The 19,636-nt window shown below is 62.6% G+C and overlaps 1 protein-coding gene across 1 annotated transcript in view; it reads right to left on the bottom strand.

Annotated features, from left to right (window-relative positions):
* The window catches only part of HUWE1 (HECT, UBA and WWE domain containing E3 ubiquitin protein ligase 1), a 67,202-nt gene that overhangs the window by 11,175 nt on the left and 36,391 nt on the right, over positions 1 to 19,636 (bottom strand). Inside the window, 20 exon segments of the mRNA XM_066984585.1 lie at positions 208 to 326; positions 2,227 to 2,842; positions 3,929 to 4,481; positions 5,485 to 5,587; positions 6,482 to 6,770; positions 7,903 to 8,114; positions 9,672 to 9,725; positions 9,728 to 9,804; positions 9,913 to 10,174; positions 10,302 to 10,488; positions 11,065 to 11,193; positions 11,293 to 11,447; positions 12,426 to 12,515; positions 13,436 to 13,614; positions 15,512 to 15,734; positions 15,737 to 15,739; positions 17,007 to 17,178; positions 17,966 to 18,099; positions 18,198 to 18,296; positions 18,380 to 18,455. Coding sequence (XP_066840686.1) covers positions 208 to 326; positions 2,227 to 2,842; positions 3,929 to 4,481; positions 5,485 to 5,587; positions 6,482 to 6,770; positions 7,903 to 8,114; positions 9,672 to 9,725; positions 9,728 to 9,804; positions 9,913 to 10,174; positions 10,302 to 10,488; positions 11,065 to 11,193; positions 11,293 to 11,447; positions 12,426 to 12,515; positions 13,436 to 13,614; positions 15,512 to 15,734; positions 15,737 to 15,739; positions 17,007 to 17,178; positions 17,966 to 18,099; positions 18,198 to 18,296; positions 18,380 to 18,455 — 3,732 coding nt within the window.

The raw sequence follows: 19,636 nt of genomic DNA, 5'->3' as shown, positions 1-19,636 counted from the left end.
CGTCGAGGCCAAAAAAAAGGAGGCGTCGAGGCCAAAAAAAAGAGGCATCGAGGCCAAAAAAAAGGAGGCGTCGAGGTCGAAAAGAGGAGGTCGCGTCGAGGCCAAAAAAGGAGGCATCGAGGCCAGAAAAGGGGGCGTTGGGGACGCCCCCAGCCCCGTGCCCCCCCTCTTGTCCCGCCCCGTAAGCCCCCAGCCCCCCCAGCTCACCTCCACCGACAGCTGCAGCTGGCTCTCGGTCAGTCCCGTGGCCGCCATGCGGGGGTCCGCGCTGCCCCCGCCGCCCCCCTCGCCCCCCTTGGCCGGGGACTTGGCGCTCTTGGTGGGAGCTGGGGACAGACGGGGTGGCCGCGATCACGCCCTGTCCCCGTTTGCGTCCCCTTCTTCATCTCCACCCCGCTTCCATCTCCCCATCCCAATACCTGTCCCCATCTCCATCCCTTTTCTCTCCCCATCCCTTTTCCCTCCCCATCCCCATTTCCCTTTCCTCCCATCCCTTTTCCCCTTTCCCATTTCCCTCCCCCCATTTCCCTCTCCCCGTCCCCTTTTACACCCTCCCCATCCCCTTTTTTCCCTTTCCCTGCCCCGTTCCTATCTCCTTGTCCCCATTTCCCTCTCCCCATTCCCTTTTTCCCCTCTCCCCATCCCATTTTCCCTTTCCCCGTCCCCATTCCCATTTCCTTGTCCCCATTTCCCTCTCTCGATCCCCATTCCCTTCTCCCCGTCCCCTTTTCCTCTCTCCCTGCCCTATTCCCATCTCCTTGTCCCCATCCCCTTTTCCCCTCTCCCCATCCCCTTTTTTCCCTTTCCCCGTCCCCATTCCCCTCTCCCCATCCCTTTTTACCCCCTCCCCGTCCCCTTTTTTCCCTTTCCCTGCCCCGTTCCCATCTCCTTGTCCCCATTTCCCTCTCCCTGTCCCCATTCCCCTCTCCCCATCCCCTTTTACCCCCTTCCCCATCTCCTTTTTTCCCTTTCCTTGTCCCCACTTCCCTCTCCCTGTCCCCGTTCCCATCTCCCCGTCCCCTTTTTCCCCTCTCCCCATCCCCATTCCCATTTCCTTGTCCCCATTTCCCTCTCCCCATCCCCTTTTTCCCTCTCCCCCTATTTCCCTCTCCCCGTCCCCATTCCCCTCTCCCCGTCCCTTTTTCCCTTTCCCTGCCCCATTCCCATCTCCTTGTCCCCACTCCCCTCTCCCCGTCCCCATTCCCCTCTCCCCATCCCCTTTTTTCCCTTTCCCTGTCCCCATTCCCCTCTCCCCATCCCCTTTTTTCCCTTTCCCCGTCCCCACTCCCCTCTCCCCGTCCCCTTTTACCCCCTCCCCATCCCCTTTTTTCCCTTTCCCTGCCCCGTTCCTATCTCCTTGTCCCCATTTCCCTCTCCCCATTCCCCTTTTCCCCTCTCCCCATCCCATTTTCCCTTTCCCCGTCCCCATTCCCATTTCCTCGTCCCCATTTCCCTCTCTCGATCCCCATTCCCTTCTCCCCGTCCCCTTTTCCTCTCTCCCTGCCCTATTCCCATCTCCTTGTCCCCATCCCCTTTTCCCCTCTCCCCATCCACTTTTTTCCCTTTCCCCGTCCCCGTTCCCCTTTCCCCGTCCCCATTCCCCTCTCCCCATCCCCTTTTACCCCCTCCCCATCTCCTTTTTTCCCTTTCCTTGTCCCCACTTCCCTCTCCCTGTCCCCGTTCCCATCTCCCCGTCCCCTTTTTCCCCTCTCCCCATCCCCATTTCCATTTCCTTGTCCCCATTTCCCTCTCCCCATCCCCTTTTTCCCTCTCCCCCTATTTCCCTCTCCCCGTCCCCATTCCCCTCTCCCCGTCCCTTTTTCCCTTTCCCTGCCCCATTCCCATCTCCTTGGCCCCACTCCCCTCTCCCCGTCCCCATTCCCCTCTCCCCATCCCCTTTTACCCCCTCCCCGTCCCTGTTCTCATCTCCTTGTCCCCATTCCCCTCTCCCCATCCCCACTCCCATCTCCCCATCTCCGTTCCCCTCTCCCCACCCCATTCCCCTCTCCCCATCCCCTTTTTTCCCTTTCCCCGTCCCCGTTCCCCTCTCCCTGTCCCCTTTTACCCCCTCCCCACCCCATTTCCCTCTCCCTGTCCCCTTTTCCCCTCTCCCCGTCCCCTTTTTTCCCTCTCCCTGTCCCCGTTCCCATCTCCTTGTCCCCGTTCCCCTCTCCCCATCCCCTTTTACCCCCTCCCCACCCCGCTCCCCTCTCCCCCACAACTCACCGGCCGCCGCACCGCCGCCGCCGCCCGCCGCCGTCCCACCGCTCGCCACGGCCGCCCCGGCCGCCGCCCCGGCCGGCGTCACCGCGGGCGGGCTGGGGGCACCGGGGGGACCACCCCCGGCAGCGGCAGCGGCGCCGGCCCCGGTTGCGGGGGGGGCGGCCGCCCCTTCTCCCCCTTTCCCCCCCTCGGGGAGGGCGATGGAGATGAGGGAGAGGAGGCGCAGGAGCTTTTCGGTGAGGAGGGCGCTGCGGCGGATGACGCCGTGGGACAACATGTTCATCAGCTGCCCCAGGGGGGACGCCTCCAGCCCCAACCCCAAAGCTTCCCCCTCGGGACCCCCGGCGCCCGGCCCCGCTTTTGCCGAGCCTTTGCCTTTGCGGCTGACGTTCATGTTGTCCAGCTTGACCAGGAGGTCCCAAAAATCGGTGGAGAGCCCCCCCGGCCCGGCGGCGGAGGCGGTGGCGGTAGCGGTAACGGTTTGGGGGGCGCCCCCCGACGGGCAAGGGCTGCCCCCGGTTTTGGGGCCGGTGCCCCCGCCGCCGCCGCCGCCGCGGTCCCGCTCGCCGTCGCTCGCCGCTTCCCGGCCCCGCTGCTGGGTGAAGTGGCTGGGGAAGACCTGGAGGAAAAGAGGGGAAAAAAAGAGTTACAAAAAGGACAAACGAAAAATCGAACCCCCGCCACGTGCAGCTGGGGGCCCCCAGGTGGCTCCCCAATATGGCCCGGTGCACCCCAATGGGCTCTGGTGCACCCCAAGGTGGTCCAGAGCACCCCAAATCCCCTCAAACTCCGACAAGGAGCACCCAAACACCCCCAAGACGTCCTCCAGAGCACCCCAAATCCCCCTGAGCTCCGATTAGGATCACCCCAACACTCCCAAAACGGGCTCCTGAGCACCCCAAGGTGGTCCAGGGCACCCCAAATCCCCTCAAACTCCAACAAGGAGCACCCAAACACCCCCAAGACGTCCTCCAGAGCACCCCGAGGTCCTCCAGAGCACCCCAAGACCCCCTGAGCTCTAAGAATAAGCACCCAAACACCCCCAGGACATGCTCTGGAGCACCCCAAGGTCCTCCAGAGCACCCCGAATCCCCCCAAGGTCCAACGAGGAGCACCCGAACACTCCCAAGACATACTCCAGAGAACCCCAATATGCTCCGAAGCACCCGAAAGCCCCCAAGTTCCAATCAGGAGCACCCAAACACCCCCAAGACATGCTCCAGAGCCTCCTAAATCCCCCCGAGCTCCAACAAGGAGCACCCAAACACCCCCAAGACGTGCTCCAGAGCACCCCGAGGTCCTCCAGAGCACCCCGAGACCCCCTGAGCTCTAAGAGTAAGCACCCAAACACCCCCAGGACATGCTCTGGAGCACCCCAAGGTCCTCCAGTGCACCCCGAATCCCCCCAAGGTCCAACGAGGAGCACCCGAACACTCCCAAGACATGCTCCAGAGAACCCCAATATGCTCCAAAGCACCCGAAAGCCCCCGAGTTCCAATCAGGAGCACCCAAACGTCCCCAAGACGTTCTCCAGAGCCTCCTAAATCCCCCCGAGCTCCAACAAGGAGCACCCAAACACCCCCAAGACGTGCTCCAGAGCACCCCGAGGTCCTCCAGAGCACCCCGAGACCCCCTGAGCTCTAAGAATAAGCACCCAAACACCCCCAAGACATCCTCCAGAGCACCCCAAATCCCCCCGGCTCACCTTGGCCAGCTGGATGAGGGTGTCGAGGACGTGGCGGCAGACGACGGGGGCGGCCTGGGGGTGGATGTGGACGGCGGAGCCGGCGGCGGCGGCGTGCTTCTCCGTGTGCTTCCTCCCGGGAGCCCGCTGGATCTGGAAGATGTTGGTTCGGCACCCGAGGGCGGCGTCCATGGACACGGAAAGCCAGGAGAGCTGCCCGGAGCTTCGAGCTTCGACCCGGTGCAATAAATCGAGGGCTCGAGGCTCGGTCGCGCCGGTTCGGGCTCCGGCACGTCGCTGAGGCCGTTGTTCTTCGGGGGCCGGGGGGGCGCGGGGGGCTTCGAGGCAGAGCTCGCTCTCGCTGCTGCGCTGGAGGATGGAGAGGAGGCTGCGCACCACCCAGCCCCGGGTGGGCGCGTGGTAGCAGAGGTTGCGGAGGACGCGGTGGAGCCGGCTGGTGTTCAGCTTGGGCTCGTCCACGAAGAGCAGCACCAGGAGGCACGAGAGGGCTTCGTGGTCCAGCAGCAGCCGGCCCCGGAGGCGAAGGAGGCTGTCCACGCTGCTCCCCGAGGGTCTGCGGGGGGGAGAAATCGGTGGGGGGAGCGCCCCAAAAGCTCGTGTTGCTCCCCCAAAAGCTCGGGAAGATCCCCAAAAGCTCGTGTTGCTCCCCCAAAAGCTCGTGTTGCTCCCCCCAGAAGCTTGGGAAGATCCCCAAAAGCTCATGTTGCTCCCCCAAAAGCTTGGGAAGATTCCCAAAAGCTTGGGAAGATTCCCAAAAGCTTGGGAAGATCCCCAAAACCTCGGGAAGATCCCCCAAAAGCTCATATTGCTCCCCAAAAGCTTGGGAAGATCCCCAAAAGCTCATGCTGCTCCCCCAAAAGCTCGTGTTGCTCCCCCAAAATCTTTGGAAGATCCCCAAAAGCTTAGAAAGATCCCCCAAAACCTTGTGTTGCTCCCCAAAAGCTCATGCTGCTCCCCCAAAAGGTCGTGTTGCTCCCCGAAAGCTCGTGTTGCTCGGAAGATCCCCAAAAGCTCGTGTTGCTCCCCCAAAAGCTCGTGTTGCTCCCAAAAGCTCGGGAAGATCCCCCAAAAGCTCACGTTGCTCCCCCAAAAGCTTGGAAAGATCCCCAAAAGCTCGTGTTGCTCCCCCCAAACGCTTGGGAAGATCCCCAAAAGCTCGGGAAGATCCCCAAAAGCTCATGTTGCTCCCCCAAAAGCTCGTGTTGCTCCCCGCTTAGGAAGATCCCCCAGAAGTTTAGGTCACCTCCCCCCACAACGTCGTGGGGCTCCCCAGCTGCTCAGGAGGTTCCTCGGGAGCTCGGGGGGCTCCCTAAATACTTGTGGGGCCCCCCAGAAGCTTAGGGAGCTCCAAAGGACCTTGGGGAACTCCCCAGATGCTCGTGGGGCTCTCCGGATGATAACAGGGCTCCCCAGAACCCTGTGGGGCTCCAAAGGACCTCGGGGAGCTCCCCAGAACCTTGCTGAGCTCCCCAGATGCTCGTGGGGCTCCCCAGAACCTCGCGGGGACCCCCCCCCGAACTCCCCGTGGGGCCGGGTTCCTCCCCCCCCGCACGTACCTGCTGTGGCTGCTGCTGCCCCCCATGTGGAAGGTGCCGCCGCGCTGCACGGCCAGGCGGGTGTACTGCACCCCCCGGTTCCCGCTCAGCCGGCTGGTGAAGGCTGCGGAGACAGCGGCGTTACGGGGGCGCGGGGTCGGGGGGGTACAGCGTCTGGGGGCGCGGGGTTTCGGGGTCCGAGGGGCTTGGGGGGGGGTGGGAGAGGAAATACGGGGGTGTCGGGAGAGGAGAAGGGACGAGAAAAAGAGAATTGGGGTGTCAGGAGAGAACGGAGGATGTCAGGAGAGGATTTGGGGTGCTAGGAGAGGATCTGGGGTGCCGAGAGGGAACAGAAGATGTCAGGAGAGGATTTGGGGTGTTAGGAGAGGATGGAGAGATGTCAGGAGAAGATTTGGGGTGCTGAGAGGGAACGGAGGACGTCAGGAGAGGATTTGGGGTGCTAGGAGAGGATTTGGGGTGCTAGGAGAGGATGGAGAGATGTCAGGAGAGGATTTGGGGTGCTGAGAGGGAACGGAGGACGTCAGGAGAGGATTTGGGGTGCTAGGAGAGGATGGAGGGACGTCAGGAGAGGATGAGGAGCACCAGGAGTGAGCGACAGGGGCTAGAAGAACATCAAGGCTGCCACGAGGAGACGGAGGACGGCGGGAAAGCATTTGGGGGGCCAGAGGAGGCCGGGGAACATCGTGAGAGGGAAGAAGGCGTCACGAGAAGACGAAGGCTGTTGGGAGACGGTGGGGGAGGCCGGGAGAAGCCAATGGACGTTGCATGGCCTTGGGAGGTCAGGACGAGGACAGGGCAAGGATGGGAGACGGGAGGAGGCCGGGATGGAAGGGAGGAGGCCGGGACGGAAGGGAGGAGGCCGGGACGGAGGGGAGGAGGCCGGGACGGAGGGGAGGAGGCCGGGACGGAGGCCGGGACGGAGGCCGGGACGGAGGGGAGGAGGCCGAGATGGAAGGGAGGAGGCCGGGACGGGTCGAGGCTGCGCCGCGCTCCTCACCGGGGCTGCGGAGGATGGCGGAGAGCGCGGAGGTGCTGGAGTGGCCGAAGAGGCGCTCGTGCATGAGCTGCCGCTGGCGGGCCTCCTGCTCGCGCCGCAGGGCCTGGGCCTCGGCGGCGATGTCGGGCGGCATGACGGCCAGCACGCTGTCCTCCATGTCCTCCAGCACCGAGCGCCGCAGCTCCGAGGGCAGCGTCTGGATGAAGGTCACCGGGTCCATGGGGGCGTCCGAGCTCGTCGCCTGCGCCAGCTCCCGCCGCTGCTGCTCCGCCCGCTGCTGCGCCAGCACCTGCCACGCCCGCCGGGTTAGCCACGCCCACAGAGGCCACGCCCACACGAGCCACGCCCCCCGATAAACCACACCCCCCACCCCATATAACGCCCCCCATCCTGTTACAGGCTCTGGGAATGAAGGGGTTAACCCCCCACAATGGGCAGCAAGCCCCGCCCCCTGCCAGGCCACACCCATTTCAGATAAACCACGCCCACTGATAAACCACGCCTCCCAATGCAGAGGCCCCGCCCCCTCAGCACCCCACCCAGTACCGTGTCCCAGCCAGGCCCCGCCCCCAGACAGACTCCACCCCCCAAGGGTGCCGGCCACACCCACTTTAACCACACCCACTTAAGCCCCGCCCCCTGATTTGGCCCCGCCCCCAAAACACCCCACCCTCCTACAGCCTAATGCAGCCCTTCAGCCCCACCCCCTCCCCAGGCCCCGCCCCTAAACCACCACACCCCACTTGGCCCCGCCCACTCCGTAAGCCCCGCCCCCTAACACCTAACCCATTAAACCCCGCCCACTTTTAGGCCCCACCCAATCACAGACCACACCCCTACAACCCACAGGTTACCCCCCACCCCTCCACAAGCCCCGCCTACTCCACAAGCCCCGCCCACCACCTAACACACCAAGCCACGCCCACTTTCTTAGGCTCCACCCCCACCGCAATAACCCACAGCTTAATCCCCGCCCCTGTCCAAAGCCCCTCCCATTGAGGCCCCTCCCATTGAGGCCCCTCCCATTGAGGCCCCTCCCATTGAGGCCCCTCCCATTGAGGCCCCTCCCATTGAGGCCCCTCCCATTGAGGCCCCTCCCATTGAGGCCCCTCCCATTGAGGCCCCTCCCATTGAGGCCCCTCCCATTGAGGCCCCTCCCATTGAGGCCCCACCCATTGAGGCCCCACCCATTGAGGCCCCACCCATTGAGGCCCCACCCATTGAGGCCCCTCCCATTGAGGCCCCTCCCATTGAGGCCCCTCCCATTGAGGCCCCACCCATTTGAGGCCCCACCCATTGAGGCCCCACCCATTGAGGCCCCACCCATTGAGGCCCCACCCATTGAGGCCCCACCCATTGAGGCCCCACCCATTGAGGCCCCTCCCATTGAGGCCCCGCCCCATCCCCCAGGCCCCACCCACCTCCTCCTGGATGGCCGGGGGCAGGGCGGCCAGGAACTCGGGGCTGACCTCGGTGAGGCCGGGATTGGCCACCACCGGGGGGGCGGGGCTAGGGGTGGGCGGGGCCCGGGCAGGGGGGCGGATCCCCAGCTGGTTCTGCAGCACCTCCCGGCGGATGTCGTCCGGCAGCGCCGCCAGGAACGAGGGGTCCACGCCCTCGGGGAGGCTGATCCCTGCGGGGGGGACACGGTGGGGACCCCCCCCACAATGGGGTCACGTGGAGGTGGGGACTTCCCCCCCCCCGTGGTGCTGGGGAGGGGGGGAAGCCCTTGGGGACATAGGGACACCGCTATGGGATGTGGGGGATACAGGGAGGGATTTGGGGACACGGGGATGGGTGCCCAACAGGGGACACGGGGAGGGACTTGGGGACACGAACCCTATAGGGGACATGGGGACATGGATCCTCTATGGGACATGGGGAAGGACTTGGGGACACGGGGACGTGTACCCCATAGGGGACACGGGGACGTGTACATAGGGGACATGGGCAGGGACACGGGGACGTGTACCCCATAGGGGACATGGGGACACGGGGAGGGACTTGGGGACACGAACCCTATAGGGGACATAGGGACATGGATCCCCTATGGGATGTGGGGACATGGGGAAGAACTTGGGGGCACGGGGACGCGTACCCCATAATGGACATGGGGAGGGAAACGGGGACGTGTACCCCATAATGGACATGGGGACACGGGGAGGGACTTGGGGACACGAACCCTATAGGGGACATAGGGACATGGATCCCCTATGGGATGTAGGGACATGGGGAAGAACTTGGGGACACGGGGACGTGTACCCCATAGGGGACATGGGCAGGGACACGGGGACGTGTACCCCATAATGGACATGGGGACACGGGGAGAGACTTGGGGACACGAACTCTATAGGGGACATAGGGACATGGATCCCCTATGGGATGTGGGGACAGGGGGAGGGACTTGGGGACATGGGGACACGGATCCCCTATGGGACATGGGGATGTGTACCCCATAGGGGACACGGGGAGATGGAGAGGGACATAGGGACGTGTACCCCATAATGGACACGGGGAGGGACTGGGGGACATTGGGACGTGAACCCTATAGGGGACATGGGGACACGGATCTCCTATGGGATGTGGGGACAGGGGGAGGGACTTGGGGACACGAACCCTATAGGGGACATGGGGACACGGATCCCCTATGGGACATGGGGAAGCACTTGGGGACATGGGGATGTGTACCCCGTAGGGGACATGGGGAGGGACACAGGGACGTGTACCCCACAGGGGACTTGGGGACACGGATCCCCTGTGGGATGTGGGGAGGGACTTGGGGACACGGGGACGCGTACCCCATAGGTGACACGGGGACAGGGATCCCTTATGGGACAGGGGGACATGGGGAGGGACCTGGGGACACAGGGACGTGTACCCCGTAAGGGGCACAGGCGTTAGGACATTTGGGGGACGTTTGGGGGACAGCGGGGGGGACATTGGGGGGATATTTAAGGATTTGGGGGATATTTGGGGGATATTGTGGGGGCGTTTGGGGGATATTGCGGGGACATTTGGGGGATATTGCGGGGACATTTGGGGGATATTGCGGGGACATTTAGGGGATATTTAAGGGACATTTGGGGGGGACATTTGGGGGATATTTAGGGGGCGTTTGGGGGATATTGTGGGGGCGTTTGGGGGATATTTAAGGGACATTTGGGGCCACGTTTGGGGCCGTGGCACCCACCTGCGAGCGGATCCTCCTCCTCGCTGCTGGTGGAGGGCAGCGGCTCCTCCAGGATCCCCGCGAGTCGGCGCCCGAGATGGCGACGGCTGAGTCCCGGGTGGACGAGCTCTCCGAGGACGAGGCGGGGGGCGAGCTAATTTGGGGGGGGGCCGGGCAGGGGGACACCCCAAAATTTGGCTGTGTCCTTGCCCCCCCCCCCCCAAAAAAAAGGGTACGGAGGACGGGGCGGCGGGGATGTTACGGGGTGGCGGGGGTGTTACTGGGTCGAGGGCTCTCACCTGTCATCGGTGGGGTGGGAGGCGTCGGGGGGCCCGGGGGCGGGCGGGGGACCCTGGGGGTGCCGGGGGCCTTGGGGGGCGGGGGGGGCCCCCCGGCCTCGCCGCCCCCGGCCTCCTCCAAGGTGCAGGAGGCCAGGCTGGAGGTGTCCATGGGGGAGCCCTCGAGGGCGCTGCTCACCGCCGTCAGCGCGTCCGAGTCCTCCGCTCGCTCCGGGGACAGCGAGGCTGCGGGGGGGGGGGGACACGCAGCGGTGAAGACCCCCCCCCCCAAAAAAAAATTAAGGACCCCCACCTTAAAAGAGCACCCCCAGCCCCGAATTAATGCCGGGAACCCCCCAAAAATGGCACTCACTGATGGTGGGAGCGGGCGACAGCTCCATCTGGGTGGCTTCGGCGTCCGGGGGGCCGCCCCGGCCCCCCTCTTCTTGCTCGGGGGCTGGGGGGCGGCCGGGGGCTTCGGGGGGCTCGGGGCGGCGGGGGCCGGTTCCAGCATCACCAGGGTGCGGTGGGGGCCGGGCGGGGGGGCTCTCCCGCCGCTTCTGGAGGGGTTAAAAGGGGGGGGTCAGCGCTGGCAGCACCCATGGGTGCCCCCCCCACCCCCCCCCCCCCAAAAAAACACCCCCCCACACCCCGTAGGGCCCCCGCCGCGAGGGGTCCCCCCGGGGGAAAGTAGTCGGCTGCATCGTTACCTCGATCGCGGGGCTCCCATCCCGGCCCCCCAACAATACAACCGACTACCTCACCCCCACGGGGCCAGCAGCGCCCCCCCCCCGCCCCGAAATCCCCCCCAGCACCCCAAACACCCCCCCTCCCTATAACCCCCCCCCCTCCCAAAATAAATAATAAATAATAAATAAACCAACGCAACCCAGCCCTCACCTGGGTGGCGGGCGCCGGGTGCGCCGCGGGGGGGGGGGGGGGGGCGGCGGCGAAGCCCCCCCCCCCAAACCCCACGACGGGATCGGTGACCCCCCCAAATTTTTTGGGGGGTTTTAGGGACAAAAAGGGGGGTCCAGCGGCGGCCGCGCGCCCCGCGAGGAAGACAGTAGACTGTATAGTTATCTCCGAGACGGGCGTGTGAGCCTCCAACTATACAATCTACTACCTCAACCCGCGGGGCGCCACGTTTCACGTGGGGGGGGGACGGTTTTTTTTTTGGGGGGGGGGGGATTTGGGGACGTCCTGGGGGCGTTTACCTGCCGGGGGGCGTCGGCGGAGCTGTTGGCGGCTTTGGGCGCTGCGCCCTGGGGGATAACGGAGGGTTAGTGCCGCAAGGAGGGGGGGGGGGGGTGTTTTTGGGGGGTTTAGGGATTTTTATGTGGCCCCCCCCCCCGAAAACGGACCTGGGCGCCCGCCTCCGTGCCCTCCTTGTCCTCGGGGCCCCGCTCGGTGCCCTTGGCCTCGTCCTCGGCCGCCTGCCGCCGCCGCTTCTCGCGCCGCTCGTCCAGCTCCTCGTCCCGCAGCGCCTCCAGCCGGGCCAGGATGGGCACCTTCACCACTGGGGGGGCGGGAATTAGGGTTGGGGGGGGTTAAAAGGTTGGGGGGGCTCAAAAGGTGGGGGGGGGGCTCAAAAGGTTGGGGGGGGGCTCGGGGACCTGCCACCGCCCGCTGTGTTAGGGGGAAGGGGTATGGGGGTGGGGGGGGCGTTTAGGGGGTGGGAGGGATATATGGGGTGGGGGGAGAGTAGGGGGGAGATTTAGGGGATGGGGGGAATTATGGGGTGGGGGGGAGTGGGGGGGGATTTATGGGGTGGGGGGATTTATGGGGTGGGGGGAAATGGGGGGGGATTTATGGGGTGGGGGGATTTATGGGGTGGGGGGAAATGGGGGGGATTTAGGGGGTGGGGGGAAATGGGGGGGATTTATGGGGTGGGGGGCATTTATGGGGTAGGGGGGATGGGGGGAATGGGGGGGACATTTGTGGGGGGAATGGGGGGACATTTATGGGGTGGGGGGAATGGGGGGGACATTTATGGGGTGGGGGGAATGGGGGGATTTATGGGGTGGGGGGAATGGGGGGGACATTTATGGGATGGGGGGAATGGGGGGGATTTATGGGGTGGGGGAAATGGGGGGATTTATGGGGTGGGGGTAATGGGGGGGATTTATGGGGTGGGGGGAATGGGGGGATTTATGGGGTGGGGGGAATGGGGGGATTTATGGGGTGGGGGGGGATGGGGGGGGATTTATGGGGTGGGGGGAATTGGGGGGATTTATGGGGTGGGGGTGGGGGGGGGGGGGGGGATTTATGGGGGGATTTATGGGGGGGGGGATTTATGGGGGGGATTTATGGGGGGGATTTATGGGGGGGATTTATGGGGGGGGATTTATGGGGGGGGGATTTATGGGGGGGGATTTATGGGGGGGATTTATGGGGTGGAGGGGATTGGGGGATTTATGGGGTGGGGGGAATGGAGGGGGAGATTATGGGGTGGGGGGGGCCATCGATGTGGGGGGTCTCGCCGGGCCCCACTCACCCGAGACGCAGTCGTGCATGCTCTCGGCGTCCAGCACCTTGCACTCCTCCGTCCAGCGCGTCAGGGCCGTGGGGATGCTGGACAGGGTCCCTGCACGAGGGGGCGGGGTCAGACCGGGAGGCCCCGCCCCCACCCTCAGGCCCCGCCCCCACCCTCAGGCCCCGCCCCTTCCCCCTCCCTATAGGCTGGCCCTTCCCCACCCCTAACCCCACCCCTTACTGAGGCCCCGCCTCCACACAGACCACACCCCCTCCCCCTGGCCACGCCCCCTCCCATTGGCCACGCCCCCGTCCTTAGGGACTGACCCCTACCCCCGCCCCTAATCCCAGCCCCCGCCCCTAATCCCAGCCCCCGCCCCTAATCCCAGGCCCCTAATCCCAGCCCCCACCCCGCCCCTAATCCCAGGCCCCTAATCCCAGGCCCCTAATCCCAGGCCCCACCCCTAATCCCAGGCCCCTAATCCCAGGCCCCTGCCCCTAATCCCAGGACCCCTAATCCCAGGCCCCTGCCCCTAATCCCAGGCCCCTGCCCCTAATCCCAGCCCCGCCCCTAATCCCAGGGCCTCTAATCCCAGGCCCCGCCCCTAATCCCAGGCCCCGCCCCTAATCCCAGGCCCCTGCCCCTAATCCCAGGCCCCTGCCCCTAATCCCAGGCCCCTGCCCCTAATCCCAGGCCCCTGCCCCTAATCCCAGCCCCTGCCCCTAATCCCAGGCCCCTAATCCCAGGCCCCGCCCCTAATCCCAGGCCCCGCCCCTAATCCCAGGCACCTGCCCCTAATCCCAGGCCCCTGCCCCTAATCCCAGGCCCCTGCCCCTAATCCCAGGCCCCTGCCCCTAATCCCAGGCCCCTAATCCAAGCCCCTGCCCCTAATCTCAGGCCCCTAATCCAAGCCCCTGCCCCTAATCCCAGGCCCCGCCCCTAATCCCAGGCCCCTAATCCCAGCCCCTGCCCCCTAATCCCAGGCCCCTCCCCTCCCCCAGGCCCCGCCCCCAGGCCCCGCCCCCACTCGCCCGCCTGGCTGCCGGCGGGGCCCTGCTCGTGGAAGAAGTCGTCGAGCAGCTCGTCGTCGGAGCGGGCGATGATGTGCACGTCCTCGTTGCCCACCAGCAGCCGGGCGCGGCCGCGGCTCTGCAGCGGCAGGCTGCTGCTCAGCTGCAGGATGTCGGCCGCCGCCGACGGGCCCAGCAGCCTGCGGGGGACAGCGCCACGCTGGGGGCTGGGGGGGGCTGGGGGGGGGGGGGGGAGGGCAAACGGGGACACCGAGAGGGGCAGTGGGGACACCGAGAGGGGCAATAGGGGCACCGAGAGGGGCAATAGGGACATGGGGACACCGAGAGGGGCAGTGGGGACACCGAGAGGGGCAATAGGGGCACCGAGAGGGGCAATAGGGACATGGGGACACCGAGAGGGGCAGTGGGGGCATGGAGAGGGGCAATGGGGACACCGAGAGGGGCTGTGGGGGCATCGAGAGGGGCAATAGGGACATGGGGACACCGAGAGGGGCAGTGGGGACATGGAGAGGGGCAATGGGGACACCGAGAGGGGCTGTGGGGGCATCGAGAGGGGCAATAGGGACATGGGGACACCGAGAGGGGCAGTGGGGGCATCGAGAGGGGCAATAGGGACATGGGGACACCGAGAGGGGCAGTGGGGGCATCGAGAGGGGCAATAGGGACATGAAGAGGGGCAATAGGGACATGGGGACACCGAGAGGGGCAATGGGGACATGGAGAGGGGCAATAGGGACATGGGGACACCAAGAGGGGCAGTGGGGACATGGAGAGGGAAAGGGGAAATGGGGACACCGAGAGGGGCAATAGGGACATGGGGACACCGAGAGGGGCAATGGGGACATGGAGAGGGAAAGGGGAAATGGGGACACCGAGAGGGGCAATAGGGACATGGGGACACCGAGAGGGGCAATAGGGGCACCGAGAGGGGCAATAGGGACATGGGGACACCGAGAGGGGCAGTGGGGACATGGAGAGGGGCAATGCGGGCATCAAGGGACGGGGGCAATGGGGACACCGAGAGGGACAGGGACAGTGGGGACACTAATGGGGACATCAAGGGATGGGACAATGGGGACATCGAGAGGGACAATGGGGACACGGAGAGGGACAATGGGGACACCGAGAGGGACAATGGGGACATGGAGAGGGTCAGGGGAAATGGGGACACCGAGAGGGGCAGTGGGAGCATCAAGGGATGGGGGCAATGGGGACACGGAGAGGGACAGGGACAGTGGGGACACTAATGGGGACATCAAGAGGGGCAATGGGGACACCGAGAGGGACAGGGACAGTGGGGACATCAAGGGACGGGACAATGGGGACACCGAGAGGGGCAACGGGGGCATCAAGGGACAGGGGCAATGGGGACACGGAGAGGGACAATGGGGACACGGAGAGGGACAATGGGGTCATCGAGGGACGGGGGTAATGGGGCCATGGAGAAGGACGGGGCAATGGGGACACCAAGAGGGGCAGGGACAATGGGGACATCAAGGGATGGGACAATAGGGACACCGAGAGGGTCGGGGGCAATGGGGACACTGAGAGGGGCAATGGGGACATCAGGAGGGGACAACGGAGGAGGAGACGTTGGGGGAGGGCGAGGTGCATGGAGGGACGATGGGGGACACTGGAGGACAATGGGGGATACCAGAGGACAATGGGGGAGGACAACAAGGGACATCGGAGGACAATGGAGCACAACGAGGGACACAACAGAGGACACCGGGGGACACCGGAGGATGATGGGGGACAAGGAGGGACACCGGAGGACAATGAGGACAACGGGGAACAACGAGGGATAACGAGGGACACGAGAGGACACTGGAGGACGATGAGGGATGTCGGAAGACAATGGGGGACACCAGAGGACAATGGGGGACAATGGAGGACACTGGGGGACAATGAGGGACACCGGAGGACACCGGGGGCCATCAAGGAATGATTTGGGGCACAGAAGGAGGCCGTTGGGCACCGGGAGAGGCCAGGATGCGCTGGGAGAGGCCGGCGGCCAGCGGGAGGGAACCGGGGGCCAGCGGGTGGCCGCCGGGGGCGGCGGGGGAGGCTACTGACCTCTGGAGGATGAGCGGCGGGTTGGGCTGGCGCGTGCCGGGGTAGTGCACGTGGATGGTGTGGCCGGTGTTGGCCGTGAGCTGGCGCAGCGTGCGCTGGCTGCGCCCCATGCCCTGCGCCAGGCGGGTGCCCGAGGAGCCGGCGCCCAGCGCCAGGGCGCCGTGGTCGGCGTGCCGCACCAGCAGCGGGTGGGTGGCCGGGATGTTCCCCGGGGAGGGGGGATGTCGGCTGCGGGGGGATAAATGAATATATGGGATTAATAATAATAATAATAATAATAATAATAATAATAATAATAATAATAATAATAATAATAATAATAATAATAATAATAATAATAAACAAATATGAATAATAATAAATAAAATACATATAAAAATAAATTTAATAAATAATAATAATATATAAAATATAACATAATAAATAAATAATAAATATAATAAATATAATAAAATAAAAATATAATAATAAATATAATAATGAAAACAATAATAAAAATAAAAAAATAATGAATATAATAAATACAATAATAAAAAATAATAAAAACATAATAATAAATTAATAAATATAACAAATTATTATTGATAATGATAATAAATATAATAAATAATAAATAAATAAAAATGTAATCATAATAATAGAAAATATAACATAGTAAATAATAATAAAATAATAAATAATATAATAAATATAATAATAAAATAAAAATATAATAAATAATGAATAATGAATATAATAAATATAATAATAAAAAATAATATAAAATATAATAATAAATTAATAAATATAACAAATTATTATTGATGATAATAATAATAATAATAATAATAATAACAATAATAATAATAATAATAATAATAAAAAATAGGGGAGGGGGTTAACGGGGGCGGGGGGGTTAATGGGGGCAGGGGGGAGGGGGGAGGATGCGAGGTTGGCCCCCGAGGTTGGGGGGGGGGAGGGGAAGGGGTGGATGCTGACAGGACCCCCCCCCCCCCAAAAAATGATATTAAAATGAAAAAATGGGGGGAGAGCCCTTCGTGACCCCCCCCCCCAAATTATATTGGGGTGATGAAATGGGGGTGAACCCCTTCCTGACCCCCCTGAATTATATTGGGGGATGAAATGGGGGTGCATCCTTCCTGACCCCCCCAAAAATTATATTGGGGGATGAAATGGGGATAAATCCCTTCCTGACCCCCCAAAATTATACTGGGGGGATGAAATGGGGGTGGATCCCCTCCTGACCCCCCCCAAAATTATACTGGGGGATGAAGTGGGGGTGCATCCCTTCCTGACCCCCCAAATTATAGTGGGGTGATGAAGTGGGGGTGCACCTTTCGTGACCCCCCCAAATCCACATAAAGCAGCGGGTGCTGGGGCGCCGCCCCTTCCTGCCCCCTCCCCAAACTCGCAGGGGCTCCCCGCTCCTCCTTCACCCCGTGGGGAGCCGGGGGCCCCCCCCAACATCGTGCCCCCCCCCCCAAAAATCCCTTACTGGGGCTGGAGAACATGTTGTCGAACTCGATGATGAGGTCGTCGTCGCGGTCGAAGCGCTCGAAGCGGACGAGGGGGGAGGCGTTCATGTCGGGATAGTCCTCGTCCAGCTCCATCTCCGAGCCGTCGTCGTCGTCCTCCTCTTCCTCCCCTTCCTCCCCTTCCTCGTCGTCCTGGGGGAGTTACGGGGAGGGGGGGGGCGTCAGCGGGCTCCCCCCCCGGCCTCATTAAATGGGGCGGGGGTCCCCAAAACCTCACGGAGGGGGATTAAATGGGGAGGGGGTTCCAAAACCTCGTGGAGGGGGATTAAATGGGGAGGGGGTCCCCAAAGCTTAGGGAATTAAATGGGGTGGGGGTCCCCAAAGCTTTGTGGAAGGGAATTAAATGGGGTGGGGGCCCCAAAACCTCGTGGAGGGGGATTAAATGGGGCGGGGGTCCCCAAAGCTTAGGGAATTAAATGGGGTGGGGGTCCCAAAAACCTCGTGGAGGGGGATTAAATGGGGTGGGGACCCCCAAAAACCTCGTGGAGGGGGATTAAATGGGGTGGGGGTCCCAAAAACCTTGTGGAGGGGGATTAAATGGGGTGGGGGTCCCAAAAACCTCAGGGAGGGGGATTAAATGGGGTGGGGGTCCCCAAAGCTTAGGGAATTAAATGGGGTGGGGGTCCCCAAAGCTTTATGGAAGGGAATTAAATGGGGTGGGGGTCCCCAAAACCTCATGGTGGGGGATTAAAAAGGGTGGGGGGGTCTCCAAAACCTCACAGAGGGGAATTAAATTGGGTGGGGGTCCCCAAAACTTTGTGGAAGGAAATTAAACGGAGTGGGGGTCCCCAAAACCTCGTGGAGGGGAATTAAATGAGGCGGGGGTCCCCAAAACTTTGCAGAGGAGGATTGAATGAGGCGGGGGTCCCCAAAACCTCATGGAGGAGAATTAAACAGGGTGGGCGCCCCCCCGCCAAACCTGATCGTCCTCATCTTCCTCCTCCTCCTCCTCCTCCTCGTCCTGGCTGTCGTCCTCGTCCTCGTTGCTGCCGCTGCTGTCCTCCTCCTGCGTGTGCTCCTCCTCGTCCTCGGGGTCCAGGATGTTCATCGAGTCTTGGGGGGGAGACAGATGGGACGGGGGGGGGGCTCGGGGTCTTGTGTCCCCCCAGCACCCCCCAAAATCCCCGGGGACCCCCCCCCGAGGCGCTCACCTTCCCGGTTGGCTTGCAGCGTGGAGGCTTGGCTGAGGTTGGAGGGCGCCTCGTCCATCAGCACGTCCTCCTGCGACTCGTCCTCGCCCGAGCGGCTCACTGAGGGCGAGGGGGGCATTAACGGGGGGGCGCCCCCGAAAATCCGCAGGGCCGCCCCAAAGCCCGAGGGGGGGGGCTCTCACCGATGATGGTGCTGTTGCCCGCGGCCCCGTCCCGCTCCAGCAGCTCGTCGATGAGGTCCTCCAGCTCGTTCTCCACCTGGTTTTTTTTTTGGGGGGGGGGAAATGGGAGGTTTTATGGGGAAAAAAGGGGGTTTGGGGGGGGAAAAAGGGGGGTTTGGGGGGAAAAAGGGGGGGTTTGGGGGGGGAAAAAGGGGGGGTTTGGGGGGGGAAAAAGGGGGGTTTGGGGGGAAAAAGGGGGGTTTGGGGGGAAAAAAGGGGGGGTTTGGGGGGAAAAAGGGGGGTTTGGGGGGAAAAAAGGGGGGGTTTGGGGGGAAAAAGGGGGGTTTGGGGGGAAAAAAGGGGGGTTTGGGGGGAAAAAGGGGGGTTTGGGGGGAAAAAAGGGGGGTTTGGGGGGAAAAAAGGGGGGGTTTGGGGGGAAAAAAGGGGGGTTTGGGGGGAAAAAAGGGGGGTTTGGGGGAAAAAGGGGGGTTTGGGGGGAAAAAAGGGGGGTTTGGGGGAAAAAAGGGGGGTTTGGGGGGAAAAAGGGGGTTTGGGGGGAAAAAAGGGGGGTTTGGGGGGAAAAAAGGGGGGTTTGGGGGGAAAAAAGGGGGGTTTGGGGGGAAAAAAAGGGGGGTTTGGGGGGGAAAAAAGGGGGGGTTTGGGGGAAAAAAAGGGGGGTTTGGGGGGAAAAAAGGGGGGTTTGGGGGGAAAAAAGGGGGGTTTGGGGGAAAAAAAGGGGGGGTTTGGGGGGAAAAAAGGGGGTTTGGGGGGAAAAAAGGGGGTTTGGGGGGAAAAAAGGGGGTTTGGGGGGAAAAAAGGGGGTTTGGGGGGAAAAAAGGGGGGTTTGGGGGGAAAAAAGGGGGGTTTGGGGGGAAAAAAGGGGGGTTTGGGGGAAAAAGGGGGGTTTGGGGGGGAAAAAAGGGGGTTTGGGGGGAAAAAAGGGGGGTTTGGGGGGAAAAAAGGGGGGTTTGGGGGGAAAAAAGGGGGGGTTTGGGGGGAAAAAAGGGGGGTTTGGGGGGAAAAAAGGGGGGTTTGGGGGAAAAAAGGGGGGTTTGGGGGGAAAAAAGGGGGGTTTGGGGGGAAAAAAGGGGGGTTTGGGGGGAAAAAAGGGGGGTTTGGGGGAAAAAAGGGGGGGTTTGGGGGGAAAAAAGGGGGGTTTGGGGGAAAAAGGGGGGTTTGGGGGGAAAAAGGGGGGTTTGGGGGGGAAAAAAAGGGGGGTTTGGGGGGAAAAAAGGGGGTTTGGGGGAAAAAAGGGGGGTTTGGGGGGAAAAAAGGGGG

Source organism: Anser cygnoides, chromosome 29 (assembly GCF_040182565.1).
Source record: "Anser cygnoides isolate HZ-2024a breed goose chromosome 29, Taihu_goose_T2T_genome, whole genome shotgun sequence".
Lineage (NCBI taxonomy): Eukaryota > Metazoa > Chordata > Aves > Anseriformes > Anatidae > Anser > Anser cygnoides.
This window is presented reverse-complemented; position numbering and strand designations above follow the sequence as displayed.